Source organism: Anastrepha obliqua, chromosome 3 (genome assembly GCF_027943255.1).
Source record: "Anastrepha obliqua isolate idAnaObli1 chromosome 3, idAnaObli1_1.0, whole genome shotgun sequence".
Taxonomy (NCBI): domain Eukaryota; kingdom Metazoa; phylum Arthropoda; class Insecta; order Diptera; family Tephritidae; genus Anastrepha; species Anastrepha obliqua.
Window position 1 is genome coordinate 106,501,658 of NC_072894.1, and position 24,036 is coordinate 106,525,693.

The 24,036-nt window shown below is 36.1% G+C and overlaps 2 protein-coding genes across 3 annotated transcripts; both read left to right on the plus strand.

The window, feature by feature from the left end:
- Window positions 1-422: 422 nt before the first annotated feature.
- Window positions 423-11,003, plus strand: LOC129240083 (glycerol-3-phosphate phosphatase). Of its 2 annotated transcripts, XM_054875569.1 has the most exons (4): window positions 423-677; window positions 1,204-1,547; window positions 9,769-10,417; window positions 10,487-11,003. In XM_054875569.1, exons 2-4 carry the CDS (start codon window positions 1,451-1,453, stop codon window positions 10,662-10,664), a joined length of 924 nt encoding a protein of 307 aa, XP_054731544.1. In that variant the 5' UTR covers window positions 423-677; window positions 1,204-1,450; the 3' UTR covers window positions 10,665-11,003. The 2 variants fall into 2 exon arrangements, with proteins under 2 accessions (XP_054731544.1, XP_054731545.1); XM_054875570.1 differs by lacking the exon at window positions 423-677 and having other exon boundaries at window positions 757-1,547.
- A 154-nt stretch (window positions 11,004-11,157) lies between these two features.
- Window positions 11,158-15,598, plus strand: LOC129240081 (glycerol-3-phosphate phosphatase-like). The gene is made up of 3 exons (XM_054875566.1): window positions 11,158-11,414; window positions 14,560-15,208; window positions 15,277-15,598. Exons 1-3 carry the CDS (start codon window positions 11,189-11,191, stop codon window positions 15,452-15,454), a joined length of 1,053 nt encoding a protein of 350 aa, XP_054731541.1. The 5' UTR covers window positions 11,158-11,188; the 3' UTR covers window positions 15,455-15,598.
- Window positions 15,599-24,036: the final 8,438 nt, after the last annotated feature.

Below are 24,036 nucleotides of genomic sequence, written 5' to 3' on the forward strand. Positions count from 1 at the left end.
ATTTTCGCATACTACAATTACAGAATAGTGAAAAGAAAAGCGATTGAAAAGGTAATTGCGAAAACGAACTTATCAATCAAATAAGGCGCAATGTCATTGAAAAGTTGTGAAGAGAAGAGAGCGCTGTTAACTTTTAAGAGCGTGCAGTGTTGAATGGATACACAACATTGGATATGAGGAAATTTGGAAATAAAGCTGCTAAATATATGCATATAAGAGATAGATGCGATTTTGTAGTCAATTAAAAAATTAAAATAGGTACTTTGCTTTAAAGTTGTAATTAACCTGCAAACATATCGTCTCTTGATGTCATGCTCTCGTTGCTCACTGCCTCTCTTTTCCAATGTAACCGCTGTGCAAGGCGAAAACATAAATCAGCTGTTACAAGTACAATAAGAGCGGTGGAAAAGGAATACATAATAATAAGTACGAACAGAAAGCCATGAAATTTTATGCATCTAGCTGATTTGGTATTACATTGAATTAAAAAACAAAACAACAAAAATAAAATGTAGCGAGTTGTCAATTCAAGCGACTTTCAGCGCATGTACACCGAATATCGGCATCGTATAAAGGCAAGTGGAAAAGCTGAAAACGCGGTTACCACAATACAGACGGACGATAGAAAATTAAAGGAAACGTACCCCAATTGAAGGGCGCATCAAAGCTGAGGAGGCGTAAGTTGTTTTATGAAATTCGATTGTGTGCATCGCAAAAAAGCCAATAGTCAAACCGGAGAATACAGAGGTTAACAAAAATGGTTTTGGAGTGAGAAAAAAGAATAGTCGTGCGCTGTAGAAATGGTGTTGCCGGCGAGGTGACCCAATGGTTGAAAATCAATAAGTGACTACCAGTGCGACGCACGTGTTGGTGAATTAGCCAAGGGGGAGGGTCATTGTCTTTTCATATTCATACATTTTATATGTACATACATATGTGTACGTTGGTATATCAGTGTTGTATGGAGCACGCGTGAGAGAGTCACTAAAGGCTGATTGCCCGACCATTCGCTTGACTCATCGAAAGTTTGGAAACTGAAAAGCACGGCATCGCATTTGACGCTGTGTTCTCTGGCATTTGTTATTGGTGTGGTGTTTGCTTTTGCAAACATGATCGTGAAGGGCAAAAGAGCAAAATAAAATGGGATTTTATATGACTTTTTTTAAATAAAAAAGTATTATAAAAAGTTTTGTCTTGCTATAGAAACGTTTTGCGGCAGAATTGGTTGAAGAGTCGAAAGTGTTGGCAGCAGGCTTGGCAGTATTGGCAGTATTGGCAGTTAGTAACACAGTCAACACGGCATATTTTGCAACTTTCGATAAAACAAACAGTGAGTTGACAAAAACGTCTGGAGCGTATGCAGTAACTCAAACACCAGAACACTGTCATTTATATTAACAAAACGGGCAACAAAGTCGGTAGTGACATCCTTAGACGGAACAATATAAATATGTATAAACAAACGTGTACGAATCTGTTAGAGCAACCGCCGGAGAAGGTTAAGGAATGGTTGAACGGTTTCGACGCGGTCATCACCGATTGCGATGGTAAGTGCAGCAAACGAATAGAAAATGTAAAAGGGCAAAGAAAGAAGTGTGCATCACACGTTTTGACCTTAAAGGTCACTTTCGTTTTTTTTCTTTTTTCAATTTTCATTTAGCAAAAAAAAGTGTTGTACGTACATATGTAGATCGTGAGTTTTCTTTATGTTCTCCCAAATAGTGAGGTAACATTGCGTAATTCGTAATATTTAGTACCGTATCCCACACTTTTCATGCTATGGTGTTGTGTCTTTGGTGGGAAAAATTTCGCGTGCGCTTTGATGACGTCCAATAGCTTTGTTCGTACACGCGTTAGGGACTGGGTATACAAACATACCAACAGCAAATTGTAATGGAAAAAATGAATCTACAATGCAATATGTGAATAAGTGGTCAAGGTATAATTTATGGAGCAATGGCAATGTCATGGCTGCAAATACATATGTACAAACATATGTATGTATAACGAGCTGAATGGCAAAAAAAAAAAAAATCAGAAAAATGGCTTGAAAGTTTTCATGGGTTGGGTACAATATGATTTTGGTTGAAAATTCTGTATTTAAAATTCTGTATTCAATATTCTGTATTCAAAAATCTGTAATGTAAAATTCTGTAATGTTAAAATTCTGTATTGCGGAACACTGTAATTTTAAATTTTGTAAATCAAAATTATGTATTGTCAAAATTCTGCATTGCAAAATTCTGTATTGAAAAATCGGAAGAGCATATGGATAAATAAAAAAAAGTGCGCATTTTTTTTATTTTTCCATATGCTCTTCCGATTTTTCAATATAGAGTTTTGCAAAACAAAATACTGCCAATACATGACTTGTCTTGACCCATAGGGTTTCCTATATTATCAAAACAGATTTACATAAAGCAAATGTAGGGGAGGGGGCCCAGTTGTGACGCAGGCCCAGTTGTGACGCAGCTAAATATTTTTGACATGCGGTATGAAAATGACAGTTTGAGCCCTGCCAATCATGTTCGTTTGACGTTCAGCAGTTTTTGTGCAGACACCAACGTTAGTAGTCGCATTGTGTATACACGCACCAAACATCGTGTTGAAAATCGTGCGAAAAAGTTATTTTGATTTTTTTCAAAGTACCAAAATTTTGTGAAATTAACAGTGAAAAGGCGAGTGTAATGCATCAAAATATTGTATTTGCCGTATATTTTGTGATTCTATATGGATTTATGTGATTATGTGGTGTCTATAAAAAACTTGCTTGTCATACACAAAATAGCATCGTGACCCGGTTGTGACTCAGCGGGTGGCCCAGTTATGACGCACCTTTTTTTTGCACTACGATCATATCATCATTTGCTTAAAGCTGTTGCCGCTGAAATTGACCGCTGCCAACTCGATCAGTTGCAACGTATGCAAGCGTCCAGTTCATTTGAAGTGCGCCAACATGCAGGCAAGTTATTTCACTTGCAAACACTGCGAAAGTGACGTGGACGACGACTAGGAATATTTAATATAGATGACGTTGATGAATAAAAATCGTTGTCATTTATGGCCATTGAAGGTCATTTTCTTTTGTATTTTTCATTATTTTTGCCATTGAAAGCCTTCAAAATAAATAAATCATTAAAACACAACAATTGGTGTGACATTCCTTTCATATTTTCTCATTTCCAGTAAATTTCTTGAGGTGCGTCACAACTGGGCCACTTTTTTTTTTTCCTAAAATTTATCCTGAAAAAATTTGTTCCAAAATTTTTTGAGTAACTCAAATAAACATACTTTCTTTGGAGAAAAGTTGCGTTTGGTTAATAGTTAAATGTTAAACTTCTTCATTTTTCAATTTGCGGAACTGAGGAAAAAATTTTAATTTTTTTCAAAACCCGCGTCACAACTGGGCCCCCTCCCCTACATATGTTTGTATGTATTTATAGCTTCAGAAACAATGTGAATGAAATTCGAGCAGCCGTGCTAAAAAATATTGTGGAATAATTGCAATATTTTCTGTATACTTCGTTCAAATACCTAACTGTTTTAATCAATTCCCATTCTTTCATTGTACGTTTTTTTTTTGAAGGGCAAATAATACCTCTCGTATTCTGCATTATGAGCAGAATATCACGTACCAGCTATGAGACGTTTTTCATTGAGCTCATTGAATTTGCTCGAGGATATGGCATACAATTAAATCCAAAACGAATCCTTAGTGACTTTGAGATAGGTATTATATCGGCTGCCAAAAAATATTTTCCCGATACGAGATTGCAAGGAAGCTTCTTTCATTTTAGTCAAATAATTTAGCGTAAAATACAAAAAGAAAGGTATATTGTGTAATATATTGATATACTGAACAATTTCATCCCAACTACCATAAAGTACTGAATATTTAATTTTTTTTGTTTGCAGATTGGTACAGAAATATGGAAATGATTCATATTTTTCCTTACATATTAGAATATTAAAAGCTCTGGTTTTTTTGCCTCACGACGAAGTCTCTGAGTACTATAATCAATTTTATAGTACTCTTAAAGACGATAATACAAAACAGTTTTGCTCGTGGTTTGAAAGAGATTACATAGCTCGCGACAACTCCCAGCCAAAATACCCACCAAACTTTTGGTCAGTGCACGATGAGTCCAATATCGCTTTCCCCAGAACGCAAAACAGTATTGAGGCTTGGCATCATCGGCTAAAAGTTATTGTGGGGAAACGAAACTCAGGGTTGTACAAACTAATTAATGATCTAAAAGGCGAGCTGGTTTGTGCGAAAGCACAACTAGCTAAAATTCAAAATGGTCACAAAATTAGTCAAACGAAGAAGGCTGTAAAAGCAAACAACAGAATTAAAGGAATAACAAAAAAAAAGGCTTATATTAAGTCATGTTTCTTTTCTACAGCGAATTGCTAAAAATTTAATAATATAATAATAGGACTATGATTAAGTTCGTGCGGTTTTTTTCGAAATTTGAAACTTTATTGACGTAAAATGGTTACAAATTTAATATTCAAAGTATTGTCCATCGCTTACTACTACTTTTTCCCATCTTTCTGGCAATTCACGGATTCCCTTTGTGAAAAATTCGGTCGGTTTTGCCGCAATCCACGAATCGATCCATTTTTTGACTTCATCGTAATTACGGAAGTGCTGGTCAGCCAGGCCATGTTGCATCGATCGGAAGAGATAGTAATCGGATGGCGCAAGGTCTGGACTATACGGCGGGTGGGGTAGGACATCCCATTTGAGCGTTTCTAAGTATGTTTTGACCACTTGTGCAACATGTGGCCGAGCATTGTCATGTTGCAAAATAACTTTGTCGTGTCTATCGGCGTATTGCGGCCGTTTTTCTCGCAGTGCTCGGCTCAAACGCATCAATTGTCGTCGGTAGACATCCCCCGTAATCGTTTCATTCGGTTTCAGTAGCTCATAATACACAACACCCAGCTGGTCCCACCAGATACACAGCATAACCTTCAGACCATGAATATTCTGCGCCGACGTCGATGTTGAAGCATGGACAGGGTATCCATACGTTGCCCGACGTTTTGGATTGTCGTAATGGACCCACTTTTCATCGCCAGTCACAATTCGATGCAAAAAACCCTTTCTTTTGTGCCGTTGAAGCAGTTGTTCGCATGCCATAAAACGGCGTTCAACGTCTCTTGGCTTCAATTCATACGGCACCCAATGGCCTACCTTTCGGATCATTCCCATGGCTTTTAAACGTTTGGAAATGGTTGATTGATCAACTCCCAAAGTTTTTGCAACCTCTTCTTGCGTTTGAGCCGGATCTTGATCGAGCAATTCCTCCAATTCGGTATCCATGAACTTTGGCGGCGCACCCTCGCGTTCTTCGTCTTCCAAGCCAAAATCACCACTTTTAAAGCGTGCAAACCACTTCTGGCACGTTCGCTCAGCTAGAGCATGCTCACCATAAACTTCCACCAAGATACGATGACTTTCGGCTGCTTTTTTCTTCATATTAAAATAATGAAGAAGAATTCCCCGCAAAAACACATTATTTGGCACGAATTCGACATTTTCAAGTGTGGTAAAAATATTGTTGTTTACGCTTCAAATAAAAAACTTATACTGACGTTTGTGCCTTACGACAGTAGCTCTCCAATGAATGTTTGGAAATGTGGATCGATGGAATAATAATCAAGTTACGCCATCTGTTGTAAAACCGCACGAACTTATCGATAGTCCTATTAATTGTTTCGCCATTATAATGTAATAACTTTTGTTTTGAATGAATTTTTCTTTAATGGACGTTTCTATTAAATCAGAATCCTATTTTTCATAAAATAAATGTGAGCGCTGTTAACTTTTAAGAGCGTGCACCTATTCAGGTAAGCGTGCTGATCAGGTTATCTGCTTAATTGGTTATATTTTTACAGCATTTTGATCGAAAATAATTTTGATTCTAGTATTTTAATATACAGAATTTCAGTTCTCCATCATTTTGATCATACAGAATTTTAAATACAGAATATTGAACCAAAAGAATTTAGGCTGGACAGAATTTTTTTTTTGATTTTTACAGAATTTTCATCCAAAAGAATTTTGAAAACCAGAATTTAGTACCTCTCCCAGTTTTCATGTATTCCATCGTACTATAACGCTCCTCCATATATGGACCAATATTATTATATGATTGTGAATACTCAAAATGTGTATCAAGGCAGTATTGGCAGCAGCCGCTGCATCGATGTGCCAATTAGAACTTAGATTTGCCGTATTGATAACAAGATCAGATTGTTCGCTTTTGAGCGGGCACTATTCGATTCCAGTGAGCAGTCTGTAAGATTGTAAGATTACACTGATGGTTCAAGCCTTGATAGGCACCTCCATACATCTCGACCCACGACTTCTTGCGTGTACTAAGGTGCGTTTCAAAATCTTAAGACACCTCTAATTTTTCAAAGAATTTTAATTTATAGATTTCATAGTTAAGGGGGGAGATACATGTAAATGCTTAAATTTTTCTTGATGTTTGTGATTTATTTTTTTTATTAAAGAGTCATTATATGTTTTTAAATATTAAATATTAAAATAATACAAAAAAAATGTTTTGATTATTTATTTTATTTATTTAATTATACAAACGCCAAACGGCAATATACTACATAGATTTAATTTATTCAAAAAAGGGAATAATTTATAATAATATAATAATATAGAGGGGGTATTTATTAGTTTGAGATAACAGTAAGACTAATATGTTAATAAATTGAGCAAACAAATTATGTTAGGTGCCGTTTAACAGCTGCAACAAATGCACCAATGGATCCGCCATAGAATTCCACGTCATTATTGAGTGTATTGACTAGATTCGCAATACGATTATGTGGGCCACCAATTACGTAATTTTTGCTTGACTTGACAGTTTTTAATAGGCGACGACGCCTCAGATGTAGGTTAGCCGGCGCAAATTCAAAGCAGGCTGCTGCGTCTGGAGCATCTATCAGGCCATTGAGTACTTTGTAAAAGAAAACTAAGTCTGTCACCTGTCGACGTCTTTGCAGTTCCTCGATTCCGTAATGAATGTAGATGTCATCAGTTGAGGTGCAGCCTTGAGGCTTATACCGGTGTGCTAAAGTCCTGCAGAACTTCCTTTGGACTGACTCGATGCGTTTGATCTGGTAATCTGTATATGGAGACCATATGACAGATCCGTATTCCAGGATCGGTCGTACGAGAGTGTTGAAGAGAGATATCAGCGTGTGCCGATTGGTGAAATCTTTGCTGGTCCTTGTTATGAAACCCAGAACTTTATTGGCTTGAAGCGTGATCTTATCTATGTGTTTACTAAAAGATAGCTTGCTATCCACAATGATATAATAATTTAAAATGGCGAGTATACGTGAAATTCTTCCTGTGAAGGGCGGAGCGAGGCTTTTTAATCGGCGGGCATTCTAGCATCGTTTCTAGTGATCTGAAAACCAAAAAACAAACATTTTTGTGTTTATTAATGTCATAATTTGTCGGTGAACCTAAAAAAATTAAAAAAAATTTAAAATTCACGAAATACAATGCTTAAAAAAAATAAAATGAATTTTGGCCCTAATTTTTCATGTTGTTTTGCTCTAAAAAAATTATTTTCTCAAAAATTTTTTGGAAACTTGTAGGTTCACATAGAAAGTAATATCATTAGAAAGATGTGGGCAAAATTTCAGGAAGATCGGTCAATAACTTTTCGAGTTATCGTGTACGCCAATCCGAGAAATATAGTTTTGAGAAAAACGTGACTAAAAAGTCCCAGAGCTCGAAGGCAAAGAATAGAGTTGTCACGGTTTACGCTCTATAATATGAGAAATACTGAATATTATGTTCTAAAAATTTGGTAACATATTCTGAAAGGTCTATACTAACATATTATGGGGAAAAAAAAATTTTTTTTTTTTCAACATTTTACATGTATCTCCCCCCTAAAAAAAATTTTGCACATCGATTAAAGTAACAAAAGTTATCTATTTTATTACAGAATTTAGAACTTTTTTTAATACATCAAGAAAATGTTTATCAAAAACGTATTTCTAGGCGTTTCAAAATGATAAGACACTGTTTAATTAAAGTGATCGTTTAACAAAAGTCTTCTTTTTTCGAATTTCTTTTATGTCGTCTAGAATATTTTCGTATTCTATGGAAGCACCATTTGCTTTAGCGACACAATATAAACTTTTTTTAGCGATTCTGCTAAGTTCTTAAGTAAATTTACTTCTAGAGAAGCCTATTTTGCCTTAATTGCTGCTTTAAGCTCGTTGGTGTTGTCAAATTGGCGATTGTTGGCGTAAACTCTTCTGACTAATATGCCCCAAATGTTTTCTATTTGGTTTAGATCCGGAGAACACGCCGGCCAGTCCATAGTTTCTATGGAGCAATCGGTCAAATACTGCCTTGTTTCCCTGTTTACGTGGATTCGGGCGTTGTTTGTTGAAAAACTTCCCGATTATCCTGAATGAAAGGAAGGAGACTATTTTCCAAAACGTTTTTGTAGTCCCCACTATCCATTCGCGATGATGTAAACTGTTTATGAAGAGTTGCTTTCGATGTAAATGCACCCCAAACCATAATAGAACCTCCACCGAAGTTGCGCTTGGAAAATAATTTAAAAAACCATCGGGTGCACCAAGGTTCCATTTTTTTCATCCGAAAATATAACCTTTTTAAAAAATAATATGAAAGTGGGCAACATTAAAAATATTCCAAATATCTTACTGTGCCCCAGTTGGTGTCTATGTGTTTTTCTGCAAACTGAAGACGCGCCAGCTCGTGCCCAGGCAAAAGATGGGCCCTTTTCTTATTTTTAATAATTTTAAATGCTTGCACCTCTGTAATGTGCGCCAAATTGTTGTTTTAGAAACCTTATTTTGAACAACAGCGGCCAGGTTGGCGCAAGACTTAGTCGAGTTAGAAACTTTTCTAATGATTGTTCGCTGTTCTCGGCTTGTTAGTGATAATTTTCTTCCAACGGGCTTCAAAATGTTGTAATTCTCAGGACTCCGTAAAAAATTCTGGATAACACAACAACTTCTGCCCGTTTTTTTTTTTTTGCAATTAATTTGATGGACAAGCATGAATCCTTGTAGGCCAAAATTTTATCAGAAGAGGAGCGTGATAATATTGAACGCCTCGGCATTTTAGGTTAAATTGAATAAAATTATAATTACAGTCATCCAAAACAACAATCAGCCGAAAAGACTAGCAAAAGTGCAGATTCAAGGAACAAGATAACGGTTCTACAAAATAGAGTGAGCTTTCGCACCAGAAACAATTGATGGAAGTCTTAAGTCTATAACTGTTAAAATGAAGCCAAATAAAATCTAAGGAAAGTAAAAGCGAGCTTATGGTAGTTCAAAAAATGTAGTATACCAAAGGTGTCTTATGATTATGAAACGCACCTTATTTTTATGTTGAATATAATTACGTATGACAAAAAAAAACCACTACAGGAATCTAAGTAGTTGGTGACTTTCCGTTCTGCGGTCAATCAGTCTCTCCAACTTTTCTTTCTGCAAATTATTGTACTTGTAAAATATCTTCTTTCCTAAATTTGCAATGTTTTTATATATATTTAGATCTCATACTCTCCTAAGCCACTACGTCTCACTTTCGCGCATAGACAATTTCAATAGAAAATTTAACAATTTTAGCAATTGCGATGCTGCCCATACATTTTCCCAATTATTATGTGTTTCATGTACTATTTTCATGTTTTATTATACTCATATATGTATGCACTTCCTACCCACTCCTAGGTGTCCTCTGGGTATACAGCAATGTCATAGAAGGCGCCGTCGATGCAATGAATCGCTTCAAAACGATTGGCAAAAAGATTTTCTTTTGCACCAACAACTCAACGAAAACTCGCCAACAATTGCTCGAGAAATCACATAGCATGGGTTTTGATATCACCGCCGAAGGAATGATCTCCTCTGCGCATTCAACGGCCGCATACCTGAAAGCGCGCAATTTCCAAAAAAAAGTTTATGTGATAGGCGCTGGCGGCATAACAGGCGAACTTGACGCTGTGGGTATCAAGCATAGTGAAATCGGGCCCGATGTAATGACAAGCACACTGGCCGATTATCTGGCGACAAGCTTTCGTAAGGATCCCGAGATTGGTGCTGTGGTTGTGGGCTTCGATGAACATTTCAGTTTCTGTAAAATGATCAAAGCCGCTTCATATCTCGATAATCCTGAATGTCTGTTCATTGCTACAAATACGGATGAACGTTTTCCTATGCCTGGTATGGTGATACCCGGTTCGGGCAGTTTTGTGCGCGCAGTGCAGACATGTGCCGAACGTGAGCCCTTCGTGATTGGCAAGCCAAACCCGAGCATTTGTGAATGGTTGATAAATGAGGGTACCATCGACCCAGCACGCACCCTAATGATTGGTGATCGGTGAGTAGTTGTTTAAGTAAAGCGCCTTTGTTTTTGCTAGTAGCTCATGATTTATTTTTTCTATTGTAGTTGCAACACTGATATACTTTTGGGCTATAATTGTGGTTTCCAAACGCTGCTTGTCGGCACTGGTATACACAAGTTGAACGATGTCGAAGCGTGGAAGAATTCGGATGATCCTGAACAAAAGAAGCTCATACCCGATGTGTTTCTACCGAAATTGGGTGATTTGCTGTCATTTATGTAGTGTTAGTTCTAGGCAGAACAGGGATAACAAAAAAAAAAAAAATATATATATATAAAGCTGAAGCACACAAAATTACATCAAATATTTAATTTTACTTTTACTTTTGGTTTCGTAATCAACTTAGCTTACTTTTTCTAAATTATATTACTAATCATAATAAATTTGTATACTTAAAAACTTTAATATATTTACACGCATACCAACGTAACTGTATTGTAAATTGATGTTTTACATTGCTGTCGTCCCACAACATTCTTTTGTACAAATAGTGTTATGGAAGATCAACTACAAAAACAAAACAAAAAATAAATAAACAAATAAAAATTTTGTAAAAAACTATTTTGTAAAATAACAAACAGGTACAAATAAAAAAAAGGGTATTTTTCCGGGTGATACAGAATCCGTTTATCGCCAATCGGATCGAAAAGGGTGAAAAGGGCATTACAAAACCAGACTGTAAACATATATAAATTAACTCCCCAGCAAATTTCATAGGTTCAGATTAGTTTGAGACGTAGACGAAGATGGCCGTCACAACAAATGCAGCGTTGGAAGGGAATAAAACAGTGAATGTGAAACATACCTATAACGAAAACAGTTATTATTGGCATAAGTGCATTGGCAGACCAGTCGACCGGCAACTGATTGAAAATATGCCCAAAGGTATTTGTAGAAACCTCCTCGCGGAGCCACCGGAAACAGTCAGAAAATGGTTGGACAGCTTTGACACGATTATCAGTGATTGCGATGGTACGTGCAGTACACTGCATACAGTTATATTTTCACTTTACTTCAGTTTTCAAAAAATATTTAACCCGCTTAGTGAGTATTTTTTTTCTTTACTTTAAAATGAAATAAATAAGCAAATAAAAAAAAAAAAAAATAAAAAAATTTAAAAGCAGTACCTATTCAGCATTTGAACAAAATTTTCAAGCAAAATGAGTTACTCAAAAAATTAACACAAAATAAAAAAATGCTTTACACTGCTTTTTAAATAGCGGGTGGTTTTTAAGCGCTTGAGAGCTTAAAAAAATACAAATCGGAGATATGTTGCAATAACTTTTTTTATTGCAATTTGGTAGATTTCATTTTCAGTACGCTGGCTGGCAGTTATACAGTTATATTTTCACTTTACTTCAGTTTTCAAAAAATATTTAACCCGCTTAGTGAGTATTTTTTTTTCTTTACTTTAAAATGAAATAAATAAGTAAATAAAAAATAAAATAAAAAATAAAAAATAAAAAAAATAAATAAAAATAAAAAATAAATAAAAAAATAAATAAAAATAAAAAAAAAAATTAAAAAATAAATAAAAATAAAAAAAAATTAAAAAAAAAGATTTAAAAGCAGTACCTATTCAGCATTTGAACAAAATTTTCAAGCAAAATGAGTTACTCAAAAAATTAACACAAAATAAAAAAATGCTTTACACTGCTTTTTAAATAGTGGGTGTTTTTTAAGAGCTTGAGAACTTAAAAAAATACAAATCGGAAATATGTTGCAATAGCTTTTTTTATTGCAATTTGGTAGATTTCATTTTCAGTACGCTGGCTGGCAGTTATACAGTTATATTTTCACTTTACTTCAGTGTTCAAAAAATATTTAACCCGCTTAGTGAGTATTTTTTTTCTTTATTTTAAAATGAAATAAATAAGTAAATAAAAAATAAAAAAAATAAATAAAAATAAAAAATAAATAAAAAAATAAATAAAAATAAAAAAAAAATTAAAAAAAAGATTTAAAAACAGTACCTATTCAGCATTTGAACAAAATTTTCAAGCAAAATGAGTTACTCAAAAAATTAACACAAAATAAAAAATGCTCTACACTGCTTTTTAAATAGCGGGTGTTTTTTAAGAGCTGGAGAGCTTAAAAAAACACAAATCGGAGATATGTTGCAATAACTTTTTTTATTGTAATTTGGTAGATTTCATTTTCAGTACGCTGGCTGGCAGTTATACAGTACAGTCATATTATCATATCTGAATGTTTTTTTATTTTATTTTTTTAATTTAAAATAAAAAAAAAAAATTTAAAACTCTGCTTCATTTTTCAAAAAGTAAGCGGGCTAGTGAACGTTTGTTTTTTTGAAATTTAAAATAAATAAAAAAAAATTTAAAAAAAAGATTTAAAACAAAATTTTTAAGCAAAATGAGTTACTCAAAAAATTAATACAAAGAAAAAAAATGCTCTAGACTGCTTTTTAAATAGCGGGTGTTGTTTAAGAGCTTGAGAACTTAAAATAGTAATACAAATCGGAAATATGTTGCCATGACTTGTTTTTTTGAAATTTAAAATAAAAAAAAAATTGAAAATTAAAAATTAAAAAAAAAGATTTGAAAACAGTACCTATTCAGATTTTGAACAAAATTTTAAAGCAAAAGGGTTACTAAAAAAATGAATATAAAAAAAAAGAAAAAATGCTCCACATTGCTTTTTAAATAGCGGGTGTTGTTTAAGAGCTTGAGAACTTAAAATGGTAATACAAGTTGGAAATATGAAAAAAAATAAAACAAAAAAAAAATAAAACAAAAAAAAAATAAAACAAAAAAAAAAATAAAAAAGATTTAAAAACATTACCTATTTAGCTTTCGAACAAAATTTTTAAGCAAAATTAGTTACTCAAAATATTAATACAAAATAAATAATAATATGTTGCAATGATTTTTTTATTGTAATTTAGTAGATTATATTCATTGGTTTTGAATATTAATCCAGTATACATATATTCGTCACGGCTACGAGTTATGGTTCATTTCATTAGCCCAATTTTTGACTACTTTTTCCCATAAATCTAAATGAGCTCAATTAGCAGAAATGCGAACGAGGGTCATTTGGCTTTAATTCTTGCTCGTGTCGTATTTTATGGGCACGTAAGCCAAGATCCTTACGTAAAATTTTCCACGTAGTCGAAGGACAAAGGTCAGGAAAGTTGAGAATGACGGCAAGTCGACCCAACCTGTCGAATTAGCAAGTTTCCTGGGCCTACCTTTAGATGAGTTAGACGAAGACGACCGGTGATTTACACTCCACTGACAGGCTTTAGTATGTTAAAATAACAACAACAACAAGTCGACATTTCGGCGTTTTCTTCAACACCTCACTCTATGAACTTCGTGAATAGATTTATTTTTCAAAGTAAATTTTCACAATTCCAGAACAACGCCTCGTTCTGAGATTAAAAGATTCATGACGACTTGCCAAACCTTACTGAGCACAAATGTTGTTGTTTTTCTAGCAGCATAAACATTCCTCACACATATACAGGGAATGCTGTTGAAGTAGCAGTCCTTGGCCGGATATAAATCCGGGTGGTTCCGATTACGTAGAACAGACTGTCGTGGGAACGCGGCAATGCGAGTATTGTCTCCAAGTTTAGAATGAATACCCATTTGCCTGCTCCTTTATTATCACTTTATCGCAATAAACAAATAACCTTTTAAATATAAAAAATTAAAAAATATAAAAGAATAATAAAAATATAAAAAATAATAAAAATATAAAAAATAATAAAAACTATAATTTTTTCATATTAATTTCTTTTTTTCGGTATCGAACTAACTGGGAACTAAAAGTTAAAATGAAAACAGCCGATATGTAAAGCTTTTGTTTTTTTTTTTTTATTTTTCATAAAGATATGGATAAAAACCGTAACCATTCAGCATCATTTTTTTCTTTTTATTTTTTTTCATAAAGATGTTGAAAAAACCATAAAAATTCAGCATCTAGAGCCATAATGGATTAAAATCGTAAATGAAAATAGGGAAATCTTTATAAATATTAGCTGCCACACTTTATATAATACACACTACCAGAGACATCAGGAAATGTATTTTTACCCAGTTTTAACTCCATGTCATGAATTATTTTATTTTTTTAACTTTTCTCCCTTCAGGCGTCATTTGGCTGAGCGACAAGGTGATCGACGGCGCTGTGGACACTATGCGTCACCTCAAAGCGTTGGGCAAAAATATTTTTCTTTGCACCAACAATTCAACGAAAACACGTCAACAGTTGCTCGAGAGATCGCGCAGCATGGGCTTCGATATCACCACCGAACAAATTATCTCTTCGGCACATTCGACAGCCGCCTATCTGAAAGCGCGCAATTTCCAGCGAAAAGTTTACGTGATCGGCGCTGCAGGCTTAGCCTCAGAGCTGGACGCTGTAGGCATCAAGCATACTGGCGTGGGTCCAGATGTGATGCCCAGTAGACTGGGCGAATACTTGGCATCTGGTTTTCGTAAAGATCCTGATATTGGTGCTGTGGTTGTTGGTTTTGATGTGCACTTTAGTTTTTGTAAAATGATTAAAGCTGCAGTGTATTTGGATGATCCAAAGTGTTTGTTCATTGCCACAAATACAGATGAACGCTTCCCTATGCCTGGTATGGTGATACCCGATGCCGGCAGCATTGTGCGTACTGTGCAGACATTTTCGGGGCGAGATCCCATTGTGATTGGCAAGCCGAATAGGAGTATTTGTGAGTGGTTGATAGAAGATGGGCGCATAGAACCGGCGCGTACACTCATCATAGGCGATTGGTGGGTTGTGATGTGAGCAGAGGTGAGATTTTTTTTGATTTTGCTAACCTACTTTCTCTCGCATTTAGTTGCAGCAGTGACATACTGCTGGGTCACAAATGTGGTTTCCAGACTATGCTCGTCGGTACCGGTGTACATCAGTTGAAAGATGTGGATATGTGGCAAAAATCGCATAGTCCTGAGGACAAGAAACTAATACCCGATGTCTTCTTGCCGAGATTAAGTGATTTGCTGGCATTTATGTAGCTTCAAGTAAGAAGCGTTTGATCGATTTATGGAATCTTAGCGTAAAATATGACTATAGTAAATAAAATATAATTGTTTTTAATTTATATAAATAAGTATACAATTCGAAAAATAAAGCAGATTAAGCTACAATAACATCTGGAATGTTCGATGTTTTTCATTATGCATTGACTGTATTTTAGCAACTATGATGGCATATATACATACATACACACAAGTATGTATGTTGTCTATACAAAATACAGTAGCGAACACTGAAATCCGAGCATTCAAAAAGCCACAATATTTTTATTGTATTTTTGCAGTTTCGGAATTGTTGGCATTAATTTTAAGAATGGATATATGTATATGTGCACATTAGGGCGGGTCAATTTTTTTTCCGATATATTCCTAGTGGATTTGATGTGTTCCTCGACAGACAGTCCTAATACAGAATTTTCCTATTACAATATTAAAAAATTACATACAAGGTGAAGTCCAAAATAAAAAAGACTGAGCTAAAATAGAAACGACTGGAGCTTTGTTCCGATAACTTCGAGTTTATTTATTTAAAATTGTCCCCTCTGGCCTCGATACACTGTTTTCAGCGATCTAAAAGCTTTTCGAAAGAGTGTTTCAGCTCATTGACCGGAATGTCCTTCAGGTTGTCGGTACAAGCCCTTTGGCTGGCCTCTAGGGACGCAAAACGTTTTCCTTTCATGGTCAAATGCAATTTTCCGAATCGGCAGAAGTCGCAGGGAGCCATATCAGGTGAATACGGTGAGTGATTAATGGTTAAAATGCAATTTGTAGTCCAAAAATCAGTCACAAAAGTGGATCTATGAGATGGTGCATTCTCATGCAAAAAGCGCCAGTTTCCTCCTTCGCGGTATTCAGGGCTCCCTGTGGACAATTCCCTTGAAATCGTAAAAAAAATGAGCATCTACTTGATTTTTGACTTCTCCAAACGCGATGTTTTGAGTGGTGGCTTGTCTGGGGCCTTCCATTCGGCACTTTGATGCTTAGCTCCAGTTTCATATTTCACTCCGATTCCATGAATTTCAACGAATGAACCGAAATCGTTCATTTCTGATAAATTTACGAGCAATTTCATTAGAGTTTTCGGTGATTAAACCAGAGAAAAAAATGGTGGGCTGGAGTAGGTCTGGACATGAACCCGCCCAAAACAGCCATCGTCCCTTTCACTAGGAAAAGAACCTTACCAGGAATGAAAGAGATCAGCATAGACGGGGCTGATATGTTGTTGGTGTTGTAACATCTTAATAATTTCCCGTGCATATACGAGGAATGCTTCTGAAGTGACAGCCCTTGGCTGGATATAAATCCGTGTCCTTCCGGTTACGTAGAACCGACTGTCGTGGGAAGCGGCTGCTATCGATTTAGTCAGTGAAGTTAAGTATCTTGGCCTTATCCTGGATGCCAAGTTTCACTGGAAAAGGCATGCTGACGCAACATTGTCCAAGGCAACAAAGGCTCTCGTGATTTGCAAGCGTCTAGCACGAAAATCTTGGGGCTGTAGCCCAAGAATACTGCGATGGATGTACATCATGGTAATAATACCAATGGTGACATATGGAGCGGTTGCTTGCGTATCGAGGGTCACTCTCCCGACAGTGTGGGACCTACCCTACAGCTGCGATCGAGGTGATGCTTGAGCTGACACCACTGCATATAGGTATTCAGCAATCTGTCAAGCGTACCCTGCTGAATATTACTAGGGAAGACTTCGAGAGAGGAAAAGTGATGTCACCTAAAAGTGCTAAGGCTGCAACTCTCACTCACCCAGCTACCCAGAGATGATACCACTAAAGTCATTAAATTTGAAAAGAAGTTCAGAATTAAATTGGACGACAAGGTATGCTCGAGTAGACCAGTATTTGAATGGGAACTTTAGGAGTGTACCCCTGGCATAGGCGCTGGAATATATGGCCCTAGAAATAAACTTTCTGTGCCAATGGACAGTTTCCCAAGCGAAGATGTATGCCATTTGTCTATGTGCAGAGATAAATATAGACAGAAATTTCCGGATTAAGTCAGTCAGGCGACACTTAAGCCTTTGTCATCCTGTGAGATTAAGTCCTCACTGCTTCTTGAGTGTAACGAGAAATTGAATCTACTAGGAAGGCACAATCGCATCCGGCTAATTTGGGTCACAGGAGACAGTGGTAAAACGGGGAACGAAGCCGCGGACGGATTGGCGAGAGAGGCTGTGACTCGAGACCATCCTTGTTATGGGGCACACACTATCAAGGAGAAGCTTAGGTTTGAAGAGCTAAGGCTGAGGGAGGTTAGCTGGCACCAAACTATGGGGTTATCTCAGGCGAAATCCTTACTTGGAGTGTACAACCGAAAGAGGTTTTAAAAAGTCATAACCCTCCCCAAGGATAAACTGAGAAATGCTCACGGGTATTCTCACAGGTCACCGCGTAGTCATCTGTACATTATCGGGATTTGGTCCATTGAGTCTTGTCATTTCTGCGACCAATCCCAGGAGACTCGAATGCCCCTTCTAGAGAAGTTTGAGACATCTCGGCCAACTGCAGCCAGAAAAGGGAACTAGGTCCGGATGAGGTACTGTGATGGGTAGAGGGCACCAAATACCATGAGGTCGAAGTGCAAACCTCGAAATCATCTAATCTAATGTACGTTCATTGTAAAAAATATTAAAATATTAATCAGTACAGGCATTTAATAAATAAATTAGTATTGTTAAAGAGATATCATCTTTTTACTTTATTTTTCGAAAAAATATAACAATGAAACAAAATAGACAATTAATAAGTCACATGTTATTCTAGGCAAAATATACGTAATTATCTGCCATGTCCTTATCGTCTGCCGAGTCTGCGATGTCTCAATCGATTTCAAGTTCAGAAAAACAAATTACAGGTGTTTACATCAAAATAAATCCGAGTAATCGGTATGCATTGGAGTAAGCATGATAAGGTTTTGTACGAGGGTCATTCAATAAGTCCTTAGAAAATCGAAGAGACAACGTTCGTTGTATCGAAAGCGGTTAGTTTCTAGTAAGCATCGTTCCTCATCCGATATCTGTAAAAAATTGAGTTACAGTTTGTGTCAGAGAAAAGGAACCACGATTATTCATGAAGTATAAAAGATATATATTTAATATTTTTTTACATGAAAGTACGTACAAAACTACGAGTCGCAATTACTCAATAAGCCGCATAGTCTTCATCGCTGTTGAGTATAGCCTGGCATCTTATTTATGTTTTGAACCAGCTTTTCTGCGTAGCTCGTTGAAAAACAGGACTAGATTTTGTGAACTTGACGCACGAGTTGCTTTAAATCGTGGACTAGATTTCCGCAAGATGCGTTTTCGTAATTCCCCACACATTTTTAATGGGGTTGGCGGCTGGAGACTGAGAAGCGTCCGCTTAAAAAGTTGGACGATCACTTTATCCTGCTTTTTTGTCGTCACTCGCTTCAAGCCGTGCTCGGAAAAGTCAACACCATTTTTGTACATTTTTATACCGCTGATTCCATATCACAACGAACTTTTTGCTTTTTTTTTTTAAACTTTTGCAGCCGCGGCGTAAGGTAATTTCGGCCCTTTCGAATGTGTGCATAAAAATGCCGCCTCGAAACGCTTCGCGTACTTCTCAATCATTTTTGTTTGGTTGCGTTTTGAACGACACTAACCTGAGTTAGCTCTGGCGTCGTAGCCCTTGAGTGGGACTATTACGCAGCAAAAAGCAGAACGAAATATATCTTAAAGTTACAAGAAAAACCCGGTTCTTTTCTTCTGACACAGACTGTATATCGATCAATGGACAACGGATTACGTCAAATGAGGAAGTCATCGCCTAAATATTGGTTTTTTTAGCAGACTTCCGACATCTTATTTTTTAATAATTGGCGCTAATCCTGTAAACTTCGATAAACTGCATACAAACTTTTCCGATTTTAGAACAACTTTCTTACTTGGCTAGTCTCGGTATTCTTATTCTCTATAGAAAAATACTGCGATGTCTGATGCTGCGATATCATCTACAGTGTAATAACTCTTCGAAAGTAGCAGTTGAACTAAAGAAGCCCTCTGGCTGAGATGTCTCAACCTTCTTCGCTCTTGAGCGTCATATGCATTGGCTGACAAAGAGGTGTGGAGTGTCGAACATTACCTCTGCCACTGTCCCGCATCGACTTTGAATATCATTGCTTTACAATCACAACAACGGGAATACATGCAACGCAAACTATACGATGTGCCTACCTACGCAGATCGCGTTCGGTGGCATATTAACATTGAGAAGACGAAGTCTATGGCCATTAATGGCACTCGATCTGGCGTATTCACAGTGTACCGACAACCCATCGAAAGTGTAAATAAATTTGTCTACTTAGGTAGCCAAATCACCTCTGACGACGGAGCTAATACTGACATTGAGTACAGAAAAATGAAAGCGAGACACTCTACAGGGTCCGGCACTCGAAGTGTAACCAACTTCAGACCGCTCGCGCAGCTGATACCCTGTAAAAAGCAAAAAGCCAGTACAAAGCTAAGGAATTTCAATTCAAGTGTGAAGTCTGTACTACGCATAGCTGCGAGACGTGCTCTGTAGCGGTTCTAACAAAAGGAAAGTTTCAAACTTTTATAAACCGTTGTTTCAGAGCTATAATGCACATATGATGATCAGAAAACTGGATTTTTAATCACGAGCTCCTCACTCGAAACGCACAAAGGCCGGTTGAGATTGAAATACGCGAACGAAATCGGAAATGGATAGGCCTTACAATCCGTAAACCTGCGATTAGCATCAACAGAATGTCCCTTGACTGGAATCCGCAAGGCTCTCGCCGAAAAGGACGGCTAAAAGGAACAAGGAGACGAAGCTTGTATGAAAAATTAACGACATCTGACGACTCGCTCACTTGGCCGCAGATAAAGTGCAAAGCTGCAAATCGACCGCAATGGAATATCGGCAAATATCGGAATTTTGCGCCCCCAGCCGGCACGATAGCAAATAATCATAATATGTAATAATAAATAAAATCTTTGGCTCAAATTGTAAAATTACGTGTATAAGACTAGGATTTGGTAGGTAGAGAGATTAGAGTAGAAATGAAGTCTTTAGTTGAAGAAAAAGTTAAATCGGTGTCAAATATACCTACAAGAAAAATTTTATTCTCTAAAATTTTATTCTCCAATGGGGTGAAACCTTAGTCCATATATTTGGAATCCGTGCACTAAGAAAAATTTTGTACAGTTTGTAGATTTTTGTCACATTTGCAGACACCAAAATCACAAAGTTTGTATCTGATGTTTCATTCTGAGCCCATATTACAGCTGAATTTAACAAAGTTGTAACAGAGAAATATGAATTTGAAGTTCAAAAATGTGTAAAATTTACACAAAGAAAGTATGAAGGTTGATATTGGATGCCAAAAGAACAACAAAGAACTTGATGTTTTTAGTTGAGGTTTTAAGCCTCCTCTCTTGGTCAGGCTTTTCCTGCAGGGTGCATGCATAAATATTAGGTGAAGTAAAAAGGTCTGAATTTTTTCCGCTAGATTCTTTAGTGAGCCAAATTTCACGAAATACTTGTATATGTGTACATTGCATGGGCTCATACGAGCCCAGTTGGATGCTACAGTTTACCCAAATAAAGGTAAAAACGAGAATTTCATAAATTCTTCAATATTACTACGATCAAGCGGAAAAATTTCGTTTTACATTATCGTTAATAAATGGATGATAAAATTGGAAATACATATCAACGAGTCTGACGGGCATTTGAGCGGCGCTCACAATAATAGCAAAGCGAGATTTTGTAACGTTTTGGCTATTTTTTATTTTTTCATTTAAATTTTTTTGTTTTACAACAATTTAAATGATAAAACTCAAAGTTTTGCACTTTATGGACTATACTGTCCCGCATATACTTGCCACTACAACGTGCGTGACCCTCCTACCCTCGAGGAAAGAGTGTATACGCAGATGGTTGAAAGCTCGATGACAGGGTGGGCGGGGATCTCCTTCAGTTTTCGGCTTCCCGACTTCTGTAGTGTCTTTCAGGCTTAACTGATGGCAATAATGAAAGTCGTGACACTGCACAGTGGTCCGGCGGCCGCACAAAATTCATTTTTCAACATTTTTGAAATAAAAATTTGATAATGCAGATATTTTCTTAAATATTCAAGGCAGATTTCCTGAAAATATTACTTAATTTAAAAAATTTTTCATTGTAGTTTTTTGACTTTAAACATGAAATTGTATGCAAATCGTACTTCATACAAGAGTTTCATTTTCATGTCTACAAATAAATATTACCATTTGGTTGTTAACCAAATATTGAAAAACAAAAAGATAATTGAATATATTAATGGAAACAGTAATAATTATCTTAAGTTGTGGTACAAAATCCAATTTTTTTTTTGAAATTTCAAAACTTTTCCAAAATTTTTTTTTTAAAGATCATTTTTTCGAGTGGTCCACACCGGTCCACTTGAAATCAACATAAGTGATGTAGCCACATATTTCAGCTATGATCTCAAACTGAAACCTGTTGCGCAAAGTTGCGCAAATTAAAAATAATGTAGCTTTTGTGCATTTACCCACAGGCAAAACGTTACATATGGCTTATGCAATTTTGTGTAAAAGACAGAAAAAGACATCACAGACCCCATCAGCATTAAGAGACAATTAAAAAAAAAAATTTTTTATTAAAAAAACAAATTTTTTTTTTTAATATTATTACAATATTAATATGATATATGTATATATAACACTATATACAATAAAATTATATATAATAATATAACACTTTTTCCTGTCACTGGAGGAACGGGCATAAACCTATTAGAATATTAACGAGCATCTGAGAATTGCTTGTAATAATAAGATCAAAATGACGTATAGTTTTGAAAAAACGGAGTTATTTATTTTTTCCGTTCTTCAGAAAAAAAAGTTTTGAGTCAAAGAAGTTAGAATTACAAGATTACGTTCTTGAGAAGCTTCAATACCATGATGATAGTGTGAAAGAATTGAAAGATCAGGTTTTGAAGATTGTTAGTAATTTTTGTAAAGATATTAATAGAAAATTAGAACGATTTAACAGACATTGGGGTCGCGTATTAAATGAGAATGCATCTTGGTTAGCTGAAAAAATTGATTTTCCCCTAAACGACAACTTTAAATCCTCTTCATCTGGCTCTGGCAGCTGTACTAATGTTGGCCGCCCCGTAAAAATATTCAATGATGTTTGCGAACGTTCCAAGAGACGTAAAGTAGAGAATTTATGTAAATCAAGCGGGCCTGAATTGGCGCATGCTGCATCAGTAAATTTGCGTTCAGAAGGTAACGTTCAGGGTGCAATTTTAGTGAGACATGTAGCACATACTTTTAAAATGGTAGAAGACATTCCTAAGCCCATTAAAACTTTTACCTCTTATACCAGCGATGAAGCTTTAGCTTTCTTGGTGGCTAATAGACTGACAAAGCATCAGTATCTTTCTATAAGATCTGGTGCAATAGAAAGAGGAATTGATCTATATCCTTCTTACCATAAAATTCTCGAAGCTAAGAAAAGGTGTTACCCTGAACCAGATTACAGTAAGCGAACATAGTGCAGAAATTCAGTTGCAATCACTGCTCGACCATTTATCGAAACGTTTAGTTGGAATTGCAGAGTCTGTTTTGATCACCCTTCCTTCCAAATGTATCCCAAATTTGATTTCAATTGTTAAGTGGGGCTTTGACGGTAGTTCGGGCTATTCAGCTTATAAACAGAGATCAATATATTTTCAGCTTAATTAAATGAGTTTTTGAATTTTGTCCGCCAACGCCTTCTGGTCGGACCACTGTGCACTGGTACAGTGCGATGCGATACCTGGAGATGATATCTACGTTTTCACTGATAGCCAGACGGCGATAAAATCCCTCACAAAACAGTCGACAACCTCCAAGGTAGCCATGAAATACCCCGCATCTTTTAACGAGATGGCTGAGTCATTTCACCTAATACTAACATGGGTTCCTGACCATTGTGACATTGAGGGGAACTGCAGAGCCCATGAACTAGCGAAAATCGGTACCAAATTGACTGATGAGTACATAGACAATGATATAGGTATACCCTTGCGAATAAAATATGACGTAATGAAGCCACTTGCAAAATCGCTCGACAGCTGTAGCTGTCTCTCAATGCTAAACGCACGGAATTTGTACTAAGAAGAGATAAGCACAGTCTTAACACACTGATTTCAGTTATTACGGGGCATTGACTAATCGGTCGGTAGGCGTGCCCAGAGAATGGGTGTGTAAACACATGACTTCTGCAGAAGCTGTCTAGATGAGGAAGAGGAAGAGACGATCCCCCACCTTCTGTGTCACTATCCTGCTATATCCGCAGACTCGCCATTTTGGGCGGACAATTCTTTAATGAATTAGAAGATCTAAGCTCGGTCGAAATTAAGAATCTTAACAAATTTTTGAAAAATACACATTGGTTTCAGGAGGGATATTAGTCAGAAAACTATTTGAAATCATTTTACTTATGTATGATGATAGTTATAACCATTCTAATTCCACCGTCGAATTAAAGCGTTGAAAACTATTTAGT

Excerpts from the sequence above, each read along its gene's own strand:
- LOC129240083 (XM_054875569.1), top strand. The coding sequence starts at position 1,451 with ATGTATAAACAAACGTGTACGAATCTGTTAGAGCAACCGCCGGAGAAG. Across the intron at positions 1,548-9,768 it reads GGTCATCACCGATTGCGATG|GTGTCCTCTGGGTATACAGC; the intron begins GTAAGTGCAGCA and ends ACCCACTCCTAG. Across the intron at positions 10,418-10,486 it reads ACCCTAATGATTGGTGATCG|TTGCAACACTGATATACTTT; the intron begins GTGAGTAGTTGT and ends TTTCTATTGTAG.
- LOC129240081 (XM_054875566.1), top strand. The coding sequence starts at position 11,189 with ATGGCCGTCACAACAAATGCAGCGTTGGAAGGGAATAAAACAGTGAAT. Across the intron at positions 11,415-14,559 it reads GATTATCAGTGATTGCGATG|GCGTCATTTGGCTGAGCGAC; the intron begins GTACGTGCAGTA and ends TTCTCCCTTCAG. Across the intron at positions 15,209-15,276 it reads ACACTCATCATAGGCGATTG|TTGCAGCAGTGACATACTGC; the intron begins GTGGGTTGTGAT and ends TCTCGCATTTAG.